The sequence below is a fragment of the Aythya marila genome (assembly GCF_965140915.1).
Source record: "Aythya marila genome assembly, chromosome: 1".
Taxonomy (NCBI): Eukaryota; Metazoa; Chordata; class Aves; order Anseriformes; family Anatidae; genus Aythya; species Aythya marila.
In genome coordinates, this window is record NC_139042.1 from 182,872,366 (window position 1) to 182,894,545 (window position 22,180).

At 40.0% G+C, this 22,180-nt stretch overlaps 1 protein-coding gene across 6 annotated transcripts in view; it reads left to right on the top strand.

The window, feature by feature from the left end:
• Window positions 1-5,204: 5,204 nt before the first annotated feature.
• Window positions 5,205-22,180, top strand: part of CPED1 (cadherin like and PC-esterase domain containing 1) — a 146,969-nt gene continuing 129,993 nt past the window's right edge. For 4 of the 6 annotated variants that reach the window (XM_082760409.1, XM_082760412.1, XM_082760413.1 and 1 more), the window contains exons 1-3: window positions 5,233-5,545; window positions 5,807-6,293; window positions 16,612-16,798. In XM_082760409.1, coding sequence (XP_082616535.1) covers window positions 6,042-6,293; window positions 16,612-16,798 — 439 coding nt within the window. In that variant the 5' untranslated portion in view covers window positions 5,233-5,545; window positions 5,807-6,041. Of the gene's footprint in view, window positions 5,546-5,806; window positions 6,294-16,611; window positions 16,799-22,180 lie in introns of all 6 variants that reach the window. The other 2 variants (XM_082760411.1, XM_082760410.1) reach the window with 2 other exon arrangements.

Genomic DNA, 22,180 nt, shown 5'->3' on the forward strand with positions numbered 1-22,180 from the left:
ACAGAACCGTGATGAAATAAAAACATTTACTTAGAGTAAAAAATAACAGAAATGCCTTCAGAAACCATAAATACGTCACTTTGGTCCTGTTCTTCATACCCAGAAATGAATGTCCATGTTCTTACAGCCTACCTGGGCATTTTTTGATTATCACTGATTATTATTCATCTCTCAGCAGTAGCCAATGAGTTTGAACAATCAAACTGGCTACAAAATCTGTAAATCTGTGTGTAACCTGAATAACTGCATCAAGGGGATTATGTAGACATAATTACGTAGTCAGTGAATAACTGTAGGAAGGAAGAAGCAAAGAATTAGCTGATACATTTCTTTCTCCTGACATGTAAATTTGCCTTTGAAGCAGAAATTGGTATCTTCATAAAACTTTGCTCTTCAACTGCTTTCCCTTACCTTCACATCAATCTACCTTCTATATTATTAAAATAAATAAATAGATAGATACATGTGTTTCAGTGTAAAGTGATGAAAAACGTGGCTGAGACACAAAGAGATATCTCTGGACAAATAACTCAGTAGACCCAGATCTTACCAAAATTGTGGAGAAACTGCTGTGGGTACAGTAGTCTGGTGAGCTGAGTATCGAGCCTCCCACTGCATATTTCCCTCAACTACTTACACCTTCTCTCTCTTGTACTCTCCTGCTTAGTTCATACCAGCACCAGGGCCCATTGGACCTCTCCAAGAGTTGATTCAACTCACTCACTGTTGGAAAACAAACCCAGCTGCACACTTTTTTCTCATGTAAAAATCTAAGGTTCCAATGATTACCACCATAAGGGAGAAAGAGCAGAAAGGAACAAGCAGAAGCAGAGACTAAAGGCAGGGGAAAGGGCAACAAGCAAGACCTTCACCTTTCCAGGTCAGGGAATTCCTAGACTGGCTGACCTGCCCATGGAACCACAGACAACAAGTAAGACAGCATCTTACTTGGGGCAAAACATCCAGCAATCGCAGCTCCTCACACAATAATAAAAAAATATAATTATAATAATAATTTGCAGACTAAAGACCTAAAATGGACTATATAGGATATACACATATACGAGCTGTAAATCCTATGATCAGAAAAGCAAAAACACTGCTTGTGTGGTCTAGGATGTTTACTTCCTCTTACATAAAGACAAAAGAAAAAATAAATTGAACAATAATGAAAAGCAAAACCAAAAGGGGAGTATCCCCTAAAACTCCTCTCTTGTTAACATCAACTTTTTTTGCCTCCCAAGGGTTTGCAGAAGCTTCTCTGCTAGCCTGCCTTCTCTGTGAGCTAAGATCAGAGAGCTGAGCCAAAGTGGGATGAAGACGTGAGTCCTTTTTCTCTGGAGTGTTTTGTGGAACAAAATTACAACATCATTAAGGCTTACAGTGTTCTATGAATGGGAAAAGGGGAACGAGTCTAGTTTTTTTTCCATGCTGAGATTAATTTAAACTACAGTTGTATCAAATCTTCCAACGCACAGAGCAGCAATGAAATGTATTTCTCCCATTTTTTTTTTCACTTTGCTACTCTGTGCCAGTCTTCCCCATTCACTACTCATAACGGGACCACACACAGGACTGATGACACATGCAGATCTAATTGCAATCTGGATTGAATTCAGGGTGAAGTCAAAAATCATGAAGGATGTGGCTTAGTGGGCTTTCTCCAATACAGTTTACTAGATTTATTTATTTTAATATCTAAAGTGCTATTAATGCCTATTGTTCATAGCAATTTTACCCAATATTTGAAGTTAGTCTGAATTTATGATCTTTGGCAGAGTTTTTAGTATGTTGGAAAACAAAAAGGAGATTAAAAAGTTAAGCATAAACACTGAAAATTACATCTAGGTCTGCATAGTGAAGATGACAGGTGTGATTGCAAGAAGTTGATGATGAGTTCACTCAGAAATTATCGGTTTGAGTTTATTTTTCCTGTGAGCTCATTTATCACCAAAATGGTTGCTAGGATGCTATACCTTGAAATTTGAATCTTGCTCTAGAAAACAGCAATTGTTAATGGGTTTTTAAACACATTTTCTCCTTGGCAGCCTCTATATAGTGAAATTATTGATGCAAAATAAATTTTATTATATCAAATCCTGATCTTACAAGCAGTTATATCTAGACTTAACTTTATTCAGAGCTGCAGAATGATTCATGTTAGATCTCTAAGTGAAGTTAAGCATGCATAAAAAGGATATAGTCAGTGGGCCTGTAATTCCTGCTAATTTTCTGTGCCTCATATTTTCTTCTTGGTTAGCTCCTGGCAGTTGTCTGTCCAGGTCACTACTTAGACCACTGAAATCATTCATCAATGGTCACGAGCTTTCACCACTGAACAAACAGATTTGTGTAAAATGGAAGCTGTGTGAATGTGAGCTGGATTGCTCAAAATGCCAGTGAAATGATGAATTGTGCACGTTATGTGCCTGCATGGCATATTGGTTAAGTTCTTTCAAATCCTAGTCTCTTGCAATTTTTATCAAGTCTTGTGATATTCCCCTTGCCTTTTCTGTGTCAGTGTATCCTTAAACACTCACAGTCTATTCCAGATGATGCAGGTGGAGCTGGGATTCTGGCTGAAAGCACTGGGGTCACTTTTGACAGTTATGCCCATTTGGTTTTAACAGAAGTGATTCCTGCAAGACCTTGCCTCACAGAGAGCTGGACTGCAGAAAAATTCTTAGGGAGCAGCCACACAAGCAGTCCTGAGTGAGTGGAAGGAGCAGGGAGAGGTAAGCAGGACAGAGAGTCCTTAATCCATGCAGTGGGACAAGCCACAGGAGGGAACAGGTCTGGAAATCCTAAGTCAAAAATGAATCCTTAATTTGTTTTGTATGTCAGAAGGAGGAGATTTGCAGCTTTCTGCTAAGAATTCTGAAAAAAATATGTATACCTGCAAGTATAAATAAATAATTAGCCAGATATTTCTGATCTTACAGACAATTGTGTTCTGCAGATGTTTTAACAGTATGCACTGAAGGCCCGACTCTATACATTTATATCCCTTTGCTGTGTGATTAGTTAATATCAGTCCCCATTCGCAACAGTCCTTGATTAATTCCTGAAGTGTCAGGATGTGATCAGATAAGTCAGTAGACATGCAGGCCGAGGGATGTGATGGAGTCCTGATTAGAAAGATGACAAATGATGTTCATTGCACTCTAGCTGTGATTGAGAGAAGTACTTACAGCTCAAGAAAATTGCATTACATGATATCGTCATGAAAAGAAACCACAAAACATAGGGGAAAAGCCAACTCAGTCCTTGGAACATCTGGGAAAAGCAGATGAACAGAAAGCAGATCCTCAGGAGTATACTGTAGGCACAGAGATCTGCTTGCCCTCTACTGATCTCCCTTCGTCTCTGAGTTTGCAGTGTCAGCCTTGGTGCAGTAAATGACTAAAAGCTGCTGGCCTGTCCTGAAAACTTGAAGCCCATGAATGGAATGATCCTGGGCTTGCAGGATGGATGATGTGCCTCTGAGATGGGGAAAATGTGAGTTTAAAGCCTCCACTTATGAAATGAATTGGGGAAAATGAGGTCAGGCTGCAGGGAGTAAGTGTTTACTTGCTGGGCTGAAGGTTACTGAGGGAGCAGGGGGGAGAGGAGAGAGAGGATTACTCTGTTCTAGTGTGGGACTCTTGGAAGGGGCTATGGTCTCCACATCAGTAAAACTACCTTTAATCCAAATCTTTATTAACCTCTCTTAGCAAAGTCTTCTAGCAATAGCATGGGAAGCTCTGACAAATTTCTTCACTAAGAATTTGCGAGAAGTTGACAACCATGCAAATGCCACCCACACAGCTGATGGTTGTGGTCCCAGAAATCAGGGCATGCCAAAAACCACAGGGCAATCTCTTCAAACAATAAGGCAACTCTTCTGTGCTTCCCCTCTGCTGCTGCTGGGGTTACCGTAGCTCCCAGGCTGGCTGTAGAGTCTCTGCAATGCTCCTTTGAAAGTACCAGCTCCCTGGGTACCCTCTCCATTATATGGCATTGACCTACCCTGAAATCAGCTGCAGGGAACACACCAGCCAGGTTTGTTGGCTTGTCAGAGGTTTTGCAACAAACACAGGCTGGAGGAGCAGGGACTGAGGATACGAGCTGGTGTGCAGGGAAGGAGGGAGCACAAGCAACATGTCTCTGCAGAGCAGAGATCTCAGCTTCTGCGTGGATGGGAAGCATCTATCACTGGAGGGCACCACAAGTTTTGTACTTCTTTTCTGCCCAGGATAACCTAGGGATCTAATTTAGACAACCAGCCCCAGACAATGCTAAAATGCAATGCCTCTGACAGCTGAGGTTCTGCATGAGGTGTTGAATCACTTGTATGGCATTCTTACATGTGCAAATCAATGGCTTTCGCTCGGGGGAAAAAAAAAAAAAAAAAAGGATACAAAAGCTGAATAAATACCAACATTTCTGGCTTGGTAATACTGCTGCTGCTGTTGCATTTTGTATATTGGCCCAGGGTTATCATAATTTAACGACACTCATTTCTTATATATGAGGCAGCGTAGGAAGAACTCTTTCTTTTCAAAAATAGCTAAGGATGAAGGGTAACATAGATGACTTGTACACAGATATTTTTAGCTAAAGAAACTGGATTATATGAGAAGTTTAGGTCTATAAAGACAACAGAGTCCCTCAACTGTTCCCATCTGTCTCGTCCCTGTCCTGTGTCAGCAGGGGGAAGTAGTAACTAAGACCTTCTGTGGCTTAGATGCTAAGTGCTTTCATCGGAGTATTTTTGTCTGCCCTCTTTTCTTTCCCTCTTTAACATTAGTAAGAACTTTTATTTATACACTGTGATGAGACATTATATCTATTATGGAAAAGTACTTACAACTGCTTTGTCAGTGACACGTCCGAGTAAATCTGCTTCATTTTACAACATTTTTGTTAATCTAGAGTAAAATATTGCAGGTGCTGCTCAGATTTCTACTTGCCTTCAAGATATTTTTATGGTTTCAATTAGCCCGATTGCTGTAACAGCAGTTTTCTAAAAATTGCAGTGATGGTGGCTTCGAGGCATGCAGCGTGAGCAAGGACACCTCCTGTTCCCCATCCGGATCTCAGGCTGCGTCTCCGAGCCCCGTGCCTGCCCGGAGCGCAGCTAGCTTAGCCCCACCCTCTGAGCAGTCCAGCCTTTATTTATATGAAATCTGTGGTCCAACTGGCTTCAGATGGCGTGTGTATGTGCGTGTGCCTGCCTTCTGAGTGTGTGAGACGAGCCGGGATCATGAGCCAGGGTTGTTCCAAGTGGTTTTAATCAGCAGCCCATTAGAGGGGAACGGGAAACTTCTAACAGGATAAGAGCTGAGTAAGTAAATGCAACTTTGAGCTTGCAGTCTGGACACAACAAATGCAAAGGAAAATTTTTGTAGTCTGTCAGTTTTCAGATAAATGATCACTTTTAGGCAGAGATTGGTGCATGCTGACAGGAAAGAGGCAATTTAAAAGGACTGGACTGAAGGAAACTAAAAACAAAGTAGGAACTGAGAATGCAAGAGAGAAAAAACAGCAAACGATTGTTCACGAGGTTGGTACACTCTCTTACTCTCTTCAGATGTGGACAGAATGCGTTCAGCTTTAACCTCTTGATTTCTTGGATGCTGCTGTCTGTCTGAATAGCTCCTTTTGCAGAGCTGGGGCTGAGGATTTCTGCTCCTCACCTGTCTGCTACCAGGTCTCTCCTCCTGGGAGCGCGGTGTGGAAGGGCTTGTTACAGCTCCCTGCAAAGGACCCCATGGCATGCTGCTGTTCTTTCCTCCTCACTTTTATTTTTTATTTTTTTCCACAGGTTATTCCCATAAACCCCATGGGAGGATACCTTACAAGCCCATGCTCCTCTGGATCCTGTGACTTCTTGCCAGGCACCAAGAAAGGACTCAGCAGCAGAAATGGAGAAAGTCCTCACTAGTTTTGGATAAAGACTGCCTTTCACTCTTTTTTTTTTTTTTTTTTTTTTTTTTTAACTTGTGAGAACGTGGCTACTTCAAATGCATCTGCAATGTGGCAAAGGGTGAAGTGAGGCCATGGTTTGTGGGCAAGTCCCCAGGTGCCGCAGGCTTTGTCGCCCTCGCCCCTTCCTCCTGGCCGTAGTGGTGGCTGTCTGTCTGTTCTGCCAGACCCTGACTCCTCTCATGACCAGCAGCTTCCTTTCGGCAGTTGTTAATGGGATTTCTCCACACAAACTGAGTAAAACACAGCCAGGAAGATACAAGGAGGTCTCAGCAAGCAGCACTCGCTGCTTCTTCCCTGTCAGTGACACACAGGCAGTGAGAAAGGTAAGTCAGCTGGAGCAGAGTGCTGAGCAATAATTAGCGTGGTGAGGGATGGTGAGTCTGGCAGGATCATCTGAGTCCAGCTAAAAATATACTAAGCTCGAAAGTCTGAGGTCTGTGTACAAACAAATGAGTGATCTAATGACAGTGGCATATGTGCAAGCACATCTCCATTACCAGCTCCTCAGTGTGGTGTTGCTAACAGAGGAATCCTAAAATCTTTGACTGAAACATGGCATTACTCTGTGACTCCAGAGAGATTTCAGTTTGCTGCACAGGCTGTATGTTATTTTGGCTTTAGGAATAGGGTCAGAGGCTTTCCAGCACAGACACGTAAATCAAGAGGCAGTTGGGGTTTCAAGAACAGTGACTGAGGCTGTTATTAGCAGCAAGACTGCAGTTGCCCTGTATTAAAGTTATCTGCTGGTCAGTTTTGAACTGTGCTGAAATTATGCTGAAAAGCTGAATTTAAGCGCATTAAAAAAATAAAATAAAATAGTGTTTCTCACATTTTCAAATCACAGTATTTACTTTGGAATCTCTATCCCACAAATTTTACTCTGTCCTTAGGTTACCTGACCTCGTGTTTATTTTGCACAGGGTTCCTAGGATGGGTGTTAAAACCTAACAAATGCAGACACTGTTATTTTACTTGGAAAACGTTCCAGACTGAGGTAGTTATTTTCACTCTGGAATCTGTGATCAGCATTAGCACAAATGCTTCAGGTTTCCTTCAGTCCTATAGAGTGCTGCTAATAGTTCAGCAGAGCCCTCACTGTGAAATTATCATTTCACTGGCATTTTATGTATTACTGTATCACAGCTGTAAACATAAATCTGTGACATCACAGACTATGGACAGCTTCCACATAAAGCAGTTCAAGTTTCTAAAAATAAACAGTGATTTAGAAGGCTTCTTCTTTGATTGGGTAGGGTTCAGAGTCTGAAAGGTCAGCAATATTGATTTTAGGAGAGCAGTTGTAAACTGCATCTTCTGCAATCAAAAACAGATATGTGAAATAACTGGCATGCAAGGTTTAACCTTAAGTCTTAAAAAAAAAATATATATATATATATATTTTATGAAGGTCAGAGAGATCTTTCTTGTGAGTTGCAGAAATCTATGTTATATTGCATTTGCCATGACTTTTTATTTTAATGACCCCTTAGTACACTAGGTACTCAGATTTGGGTTTGTTCAACAACGCGACATGAAGAATTACAATTTAAAGGGAAGTGAACACATCTGACAGTGTAGGTTGCACTGGCATACAACTTTTGACATAGTCCATTCCTTTTTACTTATTGTTATTGTCATGGCAATGAAAAATTAATATGTTAAATTCAGTTACCTAAATCTCAAAGAGTTGGTAGAACAATGACAAACCTTTGCTTGTATGTTATTTGGTTGAAAATATCTGTAATTTCTACTTCCCCAATTTGTCTGAAGAAGATGCAGATTGAACTTGGTGTGCTAGCTGTTTGAAATAAAAAGAAAGATTACGTTCACACAACATGCTGTACTTACTGCTCTCCAGCACGCATGGCTGAATGTGACTATCACACACATGCTGAACCTGTAGTACAGATTTAAATGCACGTTAACCTTCATAGCTATGTTTTCCAGGCCTGTGCTACTCTAACACATTCCTCTTCACATTCTGAAGACCACCCGTAGCTGGCTCCCTATTTGTCTTGAAAGTTTCCTCTAGAGCGTTATGAACAAAATGTCTTGCACATGTTGGGATGTTACTCTTAGCTGCTCACTGTTTCCAGAGAGTGCTCTGTTGGTTGTGTGGGCTGAATAACAATCTCAGGGAACAGAAAAGACAAACATCTCCAAAAATCTCTGTACTTTGTTTTGAGAGTGCGCTTTTGAACTGTGTGTTTTCGCCCACTGCTTTTGCAAATAGCTGAACTGTTATCTTGGTTGATTTTACTGGGTACCCAGTAACATTTAAGACAGATGTCATGGTTGAAACTTCTCACTGTTTTATTTTACAGTCATGTGGTCACCCACAGTAACTTGCCTGAAAACAAGTTTTCATTAAGGCCCTGGTTTAAATCTTCATCTATGAATCTAGAAAAATCCTTTAAAATATAGTCCAAAAATTATTCACACATGTTCTTATTCTATGAATACTCCAGAAAGTGAATTTATTTAAAAGAATATATTGTACAGGTAAACAGTGGCTTAAAGGAAGCACTGCAACATGTTTTACGAAGTGGAAGTTCACAGAAAAGTTTTAAGGAAAAGAAGACCCTGCTGTAGATACAATTCCTTAAATAATATCCAGTGTTTTAGGGTTTTGAGATGAAGCATCTCACGTCACACCACAGGACCTCTTCAGACTGTGTAGGGCAGGTTCAGTTCTTGTTTCCTTCAGAGAAACAATCAGTATTGTGTTGAGGCTGCTGTGAGAATTTGGTTATGATTATTATTGCACATGCAAAATCTCCTTCCAGAGTTTGATAATATCTTCATTCAGGGTATGCATAGCACAATTGCCTAGGAGAAAAAAAAAAAAAAAAAAAAAAAAAAAAAAAAAAAAAAAGCGCCTTTCATGAGCAGGGAGGAAGAAAAGGTGAAGATTTTAAGAAGGGAAAGTTCCATGCAAGTGTGGAAAAAGCATGGTGTTGGAAATTGCCAAGTTGGTCTGCAAATGTGTCTTTAACGACATCCAGGATACCCTGGGATGGAGTCATTACTCTCAGGAACATAGTGCAAGCTGCCTTTTATAAGTTGCAAAAATGCAGATTTCATTCCTAGCCTGTAAAGCCTGACAGAGCTCATGGTACTTCTCTCCCAGGTATCACACATTACAGGATTTTTAAAAGCTTCTTGAGAGCTGATCCTCTGGCCTTATTTTCTCATGAGCAGAGGTCAACATTTGCTAGTATAAAATTAAATTCTAATATCAGTAGCATGAAAAGTAGAATGTTTATTTCTGAATCTCTAGCAGTAAAGGTGTGAGAGAGAGCCATCACATGCAGCGCAGGCTGTCTTCAGGTTCTGCCAGCCACACTTACTTCTTGCACAAGGAAATATTTGCCAATGTATATAATAAGGAGGAGAGGTGGTGCTGGAGTATCTAAGCTGAAACTGGTATCAATATCATCAACAACAAAAGCCTAAACAAGCCCAGTGGGTAGGCTTGTATGGCACAGTACTGTGCCAGAAATACCTTTGGTACCAGACAGATGTAAAACCATTACACTCAAGTGATTTAGCTTTGCTTCATAGGCACTTCTGAGAAGAGCTAATTAGCTGGTCACAGCTGCATTTCCACTCTCTGAATTAATTCATCCGGAGCCAACTTAGGTGTCTCTGCACAGCAATGTGCTTTGCCTGGTTAGACATAGTACCTCCACTATTGCAAGGAGGCAGCGTGACAGTATTGCACATCCTAGGCACTGTTTTGGCATACTAGCTGTGGCCAATGTATAAGAAAGGAGATTTAAAATCTCAAATTTTAAGATGGGTCTCGAAGGAGATTATTTCATGGATATGCTTAAGAGCCTTTCCTCACGTCCCTTGGCTATTTAGGGCCACCTGAGAAAAAGTAAATAAACTAGACAAGCAGCTGGTCATATGAGAATTTAATGAGTGGGTAAGGCTGGCATCTTAGGAAATGAAAGATAAGAGGAACAGTGAAAAAAGGCTGTCTTCATTTTCAAGGCCCTCAACTTATCCCTTATATAATAAATACATCCCCAGGAGGAGCTATAATGAGGTGAACAAAGATCAAGAATAAGGAACTGATTTTACAGCTGAGCATTCTGAACTTATAGGGTAGGATATAATTTACTGGGAGTGGACAATATGAGGGATGCAGGGTAATAACAGCCTGGATGTGGCCGTATCTCCAAGTTATTATGTAGAAAGAAAAAAAAAAAAAAAGGAAAAAAGGAAAAGAGAAACATAATGGTTACCATAGTTTAGTAATAAACCCAAGATCTAGAGGAAGATCTTGTTGAATGTCTTGCACATGTTATAGGCCCAGGTATCTATGTGGTAGAGTCAAAGACTGAAGAACTGAGAAATTGTTACCAGAATTTGGACAGACAGAGTGGGATTATCCTCTTTTTCCTTGAGTGGTACTTTCTGTCTGGTCAGAGCCATTTAAACACAGAAATTTAAAAACAGATTTGATGAACTTCACCATCTAAAGACATACGTGTTTTTTTTTTTTTTTTTTTTTTTTTTTTTTCCTATTGATTTTTGATGCTATATGCTTCAGATAGAATGGGCAGGAAAGGAAGGAGGGGAACAGGGGAACATCATGGAACAAGGCATGGGGAAATGAGGCCCTGGCTGGGGCAGATGTAGGAGGCAGAATAGGGGCCTATGGCTGTGAAATACTAGATCACATGGGATTGTGCATGGAGGAGCTGGGTTTGTATTGGAGAAGAGAAAGGGAGATGAGTAGGGAAATGGAAATAAAGGAAGACAAGAAAAAGAATAAATGAAGCTGGGTGATAAAATGAGAAGGATGATTTCTGCTATTATGCAGAAATGGATCGGGTGAGAGCTCTGGATAGAAAAGACTGCATTATGCATAATGTTTGTTGATACATTTTAAATGTAAATTTAATCTTAAAAAAGATATTTATTTTCTTTTTCACAAGAGAAAAAAGGAAGTGGAAAACTTGGCTACTATGAAACCTCAGTTAATAGAAAGCAATTGACAGATGGTCTGGTCTCATCAACTACCTTCCTTGGAATTATACCACATTCACATTGCATCCTACGAAAGCAGAAGATTCCATCTTCCCCCCCCTCTCCCCCCCTTCAATGTAAAATGCAAGAGGCACTGAGGAAACAGCTATTTTTACTGCACAGATAGCTCAAGATATTTTGGTGATAAAGGGCTCAGCTATTGTGGTAGTAGTCAGGAAAGAGGGGCAGGGTGGAGACTCTTTACAGGAAGGGAGCTTTGAGAAGGATGCATTGGCAGCAAGTGGAGGGAGGGACATGGAGGACTTATGCTTCATTGGAATCCCTTCCTTAAAAAATCATCTATCTTGATAAGATGGTAGGATTTGGCTCATCATTTGTTCCCAATACAAGATAGTTGGGACCAGGAACTACATGCAATCATAAAGCAAAGGCATTTTTGAAAATTTAGTTCAGTACTTCTAGCCCAGAGTGCTGGCGATGGCTGTGCAAATAACTCCAGTTTTGCTCATGGATTTATGAAGTCATCAGAAAACAGCCATCAAAGTAGTGCTGATAATTTAGTCGCTTGTTCTGTATTTGCTCAGCAAACAATTGGAAGCAGAATTACATTCCAACTGTTTCATTCTACAACCCAGTCCTTTCTGATTAGGAAATCTAACAGAACTTAAAGCCAACACGTTTAAATGTCCTCCAGAAAGTGAAACAGGAAATTAACTTCTCTGTGACTTCTTGATAAAGGAGCTATGTGCACTTCAAATACAACAGTAATATGAACGACTTACTATTTCTGTGAACTTTTGGGCAAACATGGAAAAGAATTTAAAAGTCACATTTGGAATTAATAAAGGTCTGCACGGTCCTGTAAATGAACCACTTAGGGCATTAGAACCACATGCTAAGTTCTTATTATCATTAATGTTACATAATATTAGCATGGGAATGCCTAGGAGTCCCAGTCATAGATTTTTTTTTGTAATTTTGTTGTGCTAGACAGTATTTAGCAGTGAAGGTGCCATTGCTGGCTAAACAGGATTTCAGGCAGTTCTCTGCCTGTGAATATCACCAATAATGCTGGTGTTGTTTATGTAAGACTGCTTCTGTTTCCCAGTATTTCTTTTACACTCCCCTTTCATATGCCAAGGGCTTTCAGTTTTCATAGTGGTTTGTGTATCTATTTTGCAGAAGCCCAGTATCCTTAGAAAGCAGTGTGTAAAAGTTGCAGTCAAATTATTTGAAGCTGTTGGACAAACTTCTGACAGCCTTGGCAAGCTTGGTGTAAAAGAGAGGCTGCCTGTAATTGACACAGGGACTAACACCACCAGAACTGGGTAGCTGAGAAGATGATTCACAGTTTTTTTAGTTCTTTCCTGAAAAAAAAAGGTCAGGCAAACGAGAGTTGGGACATTATTTTAGGAAGAAAAATATTTTATTTTTTTTCTGCAGTTGAAGTGATGGTCAATGAAATTCTCTGGCAACTGTTCAAACTGTATATTTGCTTCCTTGCCAGGGAGAGACAATGCATCAATATTTATGGAATTATACAATCTTCTTGGAATCTGAAAAAATGCCAAGGAACTGTTTTTCTCCTCTTAGCTTGAAATATCTTTTCTACTTTCTAATTGGCCAAAACAACAACAGTAATTATATATTGTAGGATTTAATTACTGACCAAATTCTGGATTTTTGGAACAAACCAGAAATTCTGTAAAAAAGAGGACAGCTTCAGAGACTAATAAAATCTACTGTATCCTTATACATTCACAACCTAGAATTGGAAAAACTGGTTAAAGGAACTTGTCAAAACATTTTCTCTTTAACAAAGAACTTCACAGCCATGTGGAACTTGCAGGTAGACGACAGAATTAACAAGTACAACTCAGATAGTGGATGTCTATTTTCAGTCAGACAAAGACAGTTACGTAATTTTGAGCTTTCATGTTATGTAAACTGAGCTGTTGATCTACTTTTTTAAGGCCTCAGAGCCTCAGAGGAATATATACTTGATTAGATTTTAAAAAGTACACAATACACTTGATGGAGCTCAGTTTGCTTTCTTTCTTTTTTTTTTTTTTTTTTTTTTTTTGGGGGGGGGTGTCATGCTATAAACAGGAATCAAAAGTATGATTATTTTTTTTGGTGCATTTTTATTCACTTTTGAGTCCATCATGATTTTTTAGACCAGGTTGCTAAGTCTGTGGATCATCTGTGTAACAGCCAATCGCACTAAAATGGGATCAGTGACGCAGTTAATGGCAATGACTTGCAAGCTTTAAGAGCAGGTATATCATGTCAAAGCTGACAGAGACCTCATCCTATATGATATGGGAATTCTCAGCTTTGTTACAAAGCCTCATTAATTTCAGTGGAGACAGCCGCACTATTCCCTAGGTAAGACGTGGACCACAGATGTTCTTCAACAATCCTTTTCACATAGGTATATTGAATCTATAATAAACTGAGCTGCCACCAAATAGCCTGAAATTTGAAATTGAAGAAGAAGAAAAATGGTCTGGGTATGAAAACATTTGTCCATTTAACACTTAAATATTCAAAATGTTATTGATCCTTTTGATCTTGTGTGTGTGTGTGTGTGTAAGCCTGCTGTACATTAAAGTTATAGGAATGTCAAAAAAAATCAGGACCATAAAATGTCAAAATATGTGAACAGCTCATTTTCCTCTGTTGCACCCTACTTCTTTTATACCAGCTCTGCCCAGACTGCATTTTTATGATTGAGAAACATCTTATAAAAACCAGCAGACTCTTTAAGTGTAGAAACATGACTGTTATTGCTATAATATTGGAATTCTGAAATACATCTAGTAGTAACTAGATCAGCATGGCTAGTTGTGTAAGGCATTTTATGTAGAGCTTTGGAAGAAATTATGGAATCGCTTGCTATTGGCATCAAGTAGGCCAGAACGTTTTTAATTCTGTGTAGCTAACAGGGAACTGAAACACAGATAAAGAAAACCCAACCTACCCTGCAGTGGCTTGGCAAGAAAACAGAGAAGACACTGCACCTGAACTGTAACCTGAACTTCAAATAGCTCTGAAAGGAAAGGGAAATAAATTTGGCAACACTATATATATATGGATCTCAAGTATGGACCATAAATGGTGCTACTTCAAATTATTTAGTAGCACCAGATTAGACTTCAGGTCAAGCTGTTAAATTTAGGACCCCAAGTTGTCTCAGTGTCCCAAAGATTCCATTATCGTTTTTTGGAAAGTGAGCAGATAAAAGTGATTAATTGCTTGGTCAGTGCCTGGACAGCAGGAGCTGAGGTTCAGGAGAGCCTGTCCACAGCCAGGCCTACCCTTTCCTCCTAGATGGGCATTTCTCCTAGACCAGTGTGGTGGTTTTACTCAGGTGGGCAGCTGAGCTCCACCACAACCACCCTCTCACCCATCCTCAAAGGGAAACGGAGAGAAAATAGTATACAAAAGAGCTCAAGGGTTGAGATAAGGACAGGGAGATTTCTCAACAATTATTGTGATGGGCAAAACAGACTCAGTGTAGAAGATTAGTGAAATTAATTGCCTATTACTAAGAAGCAAAGAAGCGAGAAACAAAAGAAACTAAAACCACCTTTCCCTCATCCACCCTCTTCTACCTCTTCTCCCCAAGTGTTGCAGGGACACTTGGGGGGAAGAAAGATAAAGTATGTTTAGTTATTGGAGAGCAGAGGAACACTAAAGAAGGATGTGAAGCTGCTAATCACAAGAAAAAAACAACACAGGTTTCTGGGGAGAAGAGAAGCTTCTTGTGAGAGAGCATCAGGTCCTGCCAAGGCCTGGTCCAGGAGGCGTGTGCTGTGAGGAAGCAGCCATGCTGGGGCAGAGCTTGCGGGACCATCAGTTGCAGGTGAAAATAAAATGATTACGGGGCACTCAAGATAGAAGCTATTACCATTTGTTTTAAGCAGGATGCTTAAGGAGTGACATTGCAAAAGGCTTTGCTTTTGCAAAGACAGGTATATTTTGCCAGCAGCTTTTATCAGCTGCACACACATGCACATACACACACAAAGTGTTAAAACTGGATGTGAAAGAGGGGTGCACACACAGTGCAGCAAAGTCCAAGGTGGGACTCGTGCCAGAGAGCAAACACCCTCAGCTGCACAGGGAAGGATGTCAGCAGGACAAGCAGTGATTGCAAGCCAAAAGCCAGACACAAATGTGTCCTGGGCTGCAGTCCCTCAGTGCTTCTCACGTGTCCTTGGTTCACCCTGCAATACTGGCCATTGCTACACACGTGGGATGGAAAATTGGATTTGCTTGCAAAATAGAGCTGGAGGTGTCTCTTTTCACTGATTTTCTTCCATGATATGAGTGAAATGGAAAGTGGGAAACATCTGGCTGAACAGCCTGTAATGTTATGCAGCAGCATTGCTCTGGACAAGGCAGTGGCAGGGAGAGAGGCAGTGCTGGAGGGGGGGGCAGGGCAAGGGCTGGATTTAGGAACAGAGAGGGAGGGAGGAGAGCAGGGAAATGGAGAGGAACGGCTGCCAGCAGCTGCTGGAGTTACTCGAGGGGCAGGAAGGAGACAAGATAAGAGGAGAGGGGTGAAAGTGGGAGAGAAGTAAATGAAACAGGCTGAGGTGGGGAGAGGGCACTCAGAGCCTAGCACTAGCTTACTGCAGGACTGATGTGTTTTAAAAGTACTGCAAGGACAGGGAGGACATCTGACCAGGTTACATAATGTAATTCCTGTGACTTCACCATGTACTATTTGTGCTTCTTCCGACCAGCATGTGATCAGCATTTGTTTGAATATCCCAATGACTAAAGTAGTTTTGGATTGCACATTTAGCAACTGTATGTAGAAGACTCTGACAGTGTTGTATCTAGATAATTTTCAGGGTCCCCTCATCAATTACACAGATCCTTTCAACAAGGGATGTTTGTTCTGGAACACAAACAGAAATAGCATTAGGATTTCAGGAGTCTAAAATAGTTTGTACCCCTCACTGTCATGGAGAAGCTTTCACTTTAGCCAAGTGTAACTTAAAACTGCATCCTGTAGTTGGTGAACAGATGACTGAGACAGTGACTTTAACACTAGATCCCAGGCCTATAAAGAAAATGGACACACCTTGAAAGGCATTTGTTTATGTCAAAACATCTGTCTCTTTTTTTTTTTTTTCAGTCTGATCTTCTGTGCAAAAATTGTGGTGCCTTGTTTGTGTAACAATTCCTATGTCCAGTGACAAGCTTACTAAAATTAGAAGGCATGGAATGACTTTGTTTTTGAAGCAGACACTGCTGACTGCTGCTAGTTTGAAATTCTTGAACTTGCCAAGAACTAACTTATCATCCTGAATTAAATCCTTTAAATGCTGGCATGTTTCACTCCTAAAGGCAAATACTTTTCACCAAAAGAAAATCTTGTTTGTTAATGGTGGTTTTATCGCAAAAGAATAGCTATACAATTCCAGATATTAGTGACCCATTTTCCACATGGAGCATCCTGTTTTTATGCCTTATTTAAGGAAAAGATCCCTTATTGTACAAGAAATACTTTCCCAAATGTCACTGTAAGTTGATAATATCTTTCTGAGAAAAATAACGATTATGTATTATGCTCCTGAAAAGTGTCCTATCTTAAGACCACTCTCTTTGCATTGTTTGCTGTAGATCGAAGACTCCATTCTCCAGTACTTTGGAAGCCGTACGAGAAGAGCAATTCTGTATGCACCTCCTGCCCATAGTAAAACTGAGCGTCAGCTTTGTGAACACATCCTGAAAAAGCATGGATATGCAGTCACAGTCCTTGAGAACAGGAGACTGATGGAAGATCTGAGACATGAGGGCCCTTACCACAGTAAGAATAAGTTGACTTAATTAACGTGTTAATTACTAATTGTTAATCCAGTGTTCTTCCACAGAAATAAAGTTTACACATTCTCAATGTGAGGAAGGATACAAACCATGGTCAAACCCTGCCCAGTTATGCCACTAGTTTTTCACGATTAAATGATTCTTGCATTAGAAACTTCCTTCTATAAAGATTCATAAGTAATTGAACATAGCCTTGAGAACCAAGTCAGATCACTTCAGTTCATGATGAGTTCACACACTGACTTCATCAATATAATAGCCAAGTGATTTTTGGTAGAGCATTTCATGATATAACAAATATTTGCTTCTTTCTCATTTTCTCCCTTAAAGAAAAGCTGAATGCATGAAGGCACTCTTTTTCATTATGTAATAGCTTATTAAACAGCACAATACAAAAGTACCTTTTGCACTCGCAGTGGATTCTGACGGAAGTTACTGCTTGTTATTAGTTCCTGTTAAAATTTGATCTATAGTCAAAAGGCTTGAATTCAGGAAGCTTGATCTCTTGCACAAGGGACTGTAGCTTTGTGGTGTATACCTGTAGAGTGCCTAACAGAGGAGCTTTGGGCACCAGTTATATTTTTTGACCATGTTAAAGTGGTCTTGGACACCTTAGAGGTGTGAACTGAAACTGTGACCTCACTTTAATATTCTGTTGGAAGTCAATCTTGGAACTGGGAGGCTTTGAAAAATGTATGCTGGTCACCAGTCTGTCAGCAGAAGAGTGCGTTTGGTTATTTCTCATGCTAAAGGGAGTGTCGTTTGTATCATTCAGACTTGCAGTAACTTCCTGGGACTACCAGAGAGATCAGTTTTGCTTTGTGCTTTATCCAGTCCAAATAGTTTAATAGATGAAAAAAGTACTTATTCAGCATGTTTTAGGCTACTCAAAATTCCACCACAAATTTCAACTGTCTTCAAGAAACTTTCTTGAAAATGAGATACATGCAGTTTTCTTGGCAGGCTGTACCAAGTACTAATAAATTTTCTGCACCTTGCTGTCTTCTATTTTAATCTCTTTTCAAAGGCACCTTTTAGTTACTCCATGCCTTGTGTACTTTCCATCTCAGAGTGACAGGACACAGCAGGTCTGCAGGCTTCGCTAATGTCAAATGGGCCACAGAGACAAGGCAGCATCTCTGGGGACAATGTGTATTTCACCATCTGTGTGAAATACTTCTGTTTCAAATGGCCAAGGAAGTGGGTATGCCAGGCTCATCTGGGCCTCGGAAAAAAATCACTGTACTAAATTTTGCTACAGTGATCAACTCAGGTTCAAGTTCTGCAACGCAGTTTTTTACCCTGCAAACAGTGCCTCTGCAGAATTGAACTTAATTGTGGGTATTTATATTTTACAGTCTACCTAGTGTCAGTACTTCCTGTAGTATTTTTCCAGTAATTACAAAAAAAAAAAAAAAAAGATTTTTAGGTATTTTCCAGAACATCCTACAGCTTTCAGCAGAAGTTAGATGTATTGGAAAAAAGTCAGATGCTTTCCAGCTTAAGACAAAGAGTAATGGAATTTACTAATTCCATTTCATGGCAACATAGGTCTGCCTTTAATTTTTCCCTGTTATGTAAGTGCCTTGCTTTAAAGTTATGTTTGAAAAACACAAGTAAGTAAAAGAACATGTCTACATACTGAACCGATGATCTTTTCTCAGAATTAAACAAGTTATGCTTGAGTTATTTTTCTTTGCCAGTAAATGAAGGGTTTTACTGTTTTGGATGGGATAGTACTTGGTAAACCATGTTTTGGAGAAGGGTATTTTGAGCTATGCTTTATCATAACATTTTCCTAATAGGAGTGCTATAATTTATTTAAAACATGCTCCTTGGAACCTCTCTTAAAAAGATACAGATAATGGACTGAGAAACACAGATCACGAGCGTTATAAAAAATCTATAAAAGCTCATTCCTTCTTACTTGGTATTATTTTGCAGCTCTACCTGGTGCTTTTATTTCTGTGCAGTTTCAGTGCAGTCCATCTTACTCACGTATTTTGAAAGTTCAGTCTGATTTTGAAAGGGTTTTTTTGCTTAGAATGGCTGTGAGCCAAGAGTCTAGCTGAAGTCATATATGGAAAAAAAGTTCCCTGCAAAACATTCCTAACTTTTTTGTGCTGGCCTACTGTTCATTCTGGGACCAGTTCTGCTCCTGTTTGAAACCAAAGTGTGACAGCTCTGCACACTGATCTTCCAGAGAGAACCTCCACACTGTTTTGAGTTTATTACTGCTGGATGGAAACATCAGGGGAATAGTTTTCTTCAGTGGATTTTTGTTTGTTTGTTTGTTTCTTTCAGACCAACCAAAACATTTTGAGATTTGAGATTTGGTAATTTGGTAACTGGCGGGTTGTTGGCTAAAAAGTAAAAGCATACCTTTATTTTTTTTTTTTTTTTTCCAGGCAAAGAGACTGTGGTTTATGGGTTTCCTATGAAAAATCTGTATAGACATTTTCTGCAGTCAAGTACAACTTACTCAGACCCCTAATTTTCACTGAAAAATACTTTTGTCAGTAAATTCTTAAGCAGCTTTGCATGAGTAAAAAGTAGCTGTGCTTTCCCTGTTCCTTTCCAGTTAAACCCACACGGAGGGAAAAGCCCATGGACTGATGATATCTGTGCCTGCTCTGAGCTGCTTTCAGTCGTCCTTTTGTGGCAACCATAAATGAGCTGGTTTTGCTGTAAGGTTTAACACATCTCAGTCTGCTGCTGGGATGGAGATAGGAAGATGCTACTGTTTTGGTAGTAGATGATGGGACAGTCAAATTTTGGAGGAAGCGGGGACTGGTACCTTGGGCGTGCAACTGCTGCTGTGGTAGATCTGTTTAGGCATGGTGAGTATCCCCAGTATCTGCAATAACTTCATAGCAGAGCAGGCAATTCAAATGCTGTTGGATAATAGCTGATTATAAAGATACCAGGTTTTATAGGCAGATGTGTTTCATGTTGTGCTTCTTCCTTCCTCTTCCTTTCCTAAAATACGAGAATCTGCTCATACAGGCAAAGCCTCTGGAACAGGTTCTGCTTTTTCCACAGCCTCAGAGGGGGTTTGAAACTGGTGTCATGCAGCCTCACAGAAAAGGATAGTTCAGAATCAGAAGAAAGAGTGAGAAATCCCCACACCTCTGGGCTTTCTCCTTAGGAGGTTTGCCTGCCTTCCCTCAGCCCAGAACAGAATGGTTTTGTTCTATTAGAGGTGAGCGGGATGGGCTACCTGGGTTCAGAGCACAATTGGGTTCTCCCAGAGTACTTAATGCTAGAGAAGAACCTTCCAAATATTTTCTGGAGTCTTCTTTTCCGTCCTCCCATCCTAAGAAGGTCTCATCTCTGGGGCAACGGAAAAAAAAAAAAAAAGTCTGTGGGTCCCTCTGGCTCTGTGATGCTCTGCCAACATTTTCACAGTATTTTTCCCAAGGAAAAATTTATTTCAGAAATTTGTGGCACCAAAATGCCTTTCTGCCTTCCAAAAATAATGTTCCATAATTGCTGACTGCTATCTGAATCTTTCCTGAATGCCATACTTTCCTCACGTGACATCTAAGAAATAAAAGAAAGAAATGAACTACTTATATTTTTCTTTCTGGAGCTGTCAGAATTTCTGTCCTCTGCTCCATATGCCTGACTTTTTCATCAGTGGTGACCCTCCCTTGATAGGCATCTACTTCATTTCTCAATTCTTCACCTTTACTAATAGTTATGCAAAGCTTGGAAAACTTCAGGCTCTGAAAAAACATGTGCAGCTGTATGCTGCAAAGATGGCCAGCCAGTTTTAAATTCATTCGGCAATAACATACAATATTCTGTTGTTACAGCGAGCCTTTGGAACTGAAAAGATTCTGCACAGCTTTGATGATAGCTGGCCATGGGAAAAAACACACCTATTCAGGCTGCTGGAAAACTGAGTGCAGTGTAACACTATCTGCTCCCTGCTACAGTAGAGTTTTAACTTTAATAATTTGGTGAAAGTTTGTGCAATTGCAGTGGATAACTTAAAAATAAATAAATAAATAAAACAAAATATCATAAACCTTTTCCATAGTATTGATTTTACATTATTTCCTATTTTTAGAATACTACAGCAAACTCTTTGAGCTTTACTAAGGCTTCTATTTGCAAGTTGAGTGACATCCAGCAAAGATGAAATTTTAGCCAAACAGTTACAAAGATTGTTATAGTACACATATTGATTTGTTTTTGTTTTTGTTTTCTGATTTATTGTTCCGTAAGGTAACCCATCTTAGCTTTGGTCAATATTTGCCTCCTGGGTCAATAATTCTTGATATTTATTTCAGCTGAAATCAATACCAGCTTCATGTCACATTCATTCATACGAGATTGTTTGGTGTAGATCATATACTATCCATATCCTAAAACTTACATATATTGCAAAGTGTATTGGGTCTGAAGTTATTTCCTCTTTCCTGACTCTATCAGTATGATTGCATTGAACTCTGTTCTGTTTTTTGCCATTTTAAGAGCATGCTGTGTTTACTTGGCTGTGTAAATTAAGCCATGCTTCCAGCCACTGACTATGAGGATGATCTGTCTTTTTGCAGATGTTGTGGGAGCAGTGCTTGGGTGGAGCCGCTCAGGAAGGGATGAGTGAAGCAACAGACCAGTGTGTGCCAATGCAAGTGAATCTTGGCCCTTCCCTTTATGTCCTAGGGTCAAGAGATCTGTCTGGCATTTAAGGTGGCATCCCTTAGCATTACTTAGATATTACAGCAAGTAGAGCATAAAGCGTAATTGCTAAAACAGCCTCAGTATGTTCAGACATAACTCATTCTGCTATAAAATGCTGATTTGAGGATTGATGAATTGTTCCAGCGGGTATGGTTTCTTCTGCCTCCATCCCTGGCCCTCTGCAAAGCACCCTCATGCTTCCTTGCACCCACTGCTTGCTCCTTGTAAAAGCTGCTGTGGAAAAGCATCAGGAAGCATGAGCCTGCAGGAGCAGGCACTGATGTACAGGAGATGTGGAGTGCTGCTAGCTGTGGGTTTCTGACTCTCTCTGGATGGTGCATGGCTGGAGAAGCAGTTGGGGACAGATGAAAGAAAATTCTGCCTTGATTCTATGAAAAAGCCTTTTTCCAAATCTGTCATCATTTTTTTTTTCATTTTGTTTTGTTGAGTGCCCTTTGGAAAATTTGCTCTTTAAAGAAAATCTGCATTTTCCACAGGAATAAAATGTGTTTGTCCACTTCTATTCACACTAGGCCTAAGAGATAGAGAAACATTACCACACCAGAATTAGAGAAGCAGAAACAAGGTTAAAAGCCATATAAGTCAATGTCAGAACTAGGAAGAAAATATATGCTTCTTGATGTATATTTTTATGTTTTTGCTTTAGCATACATGT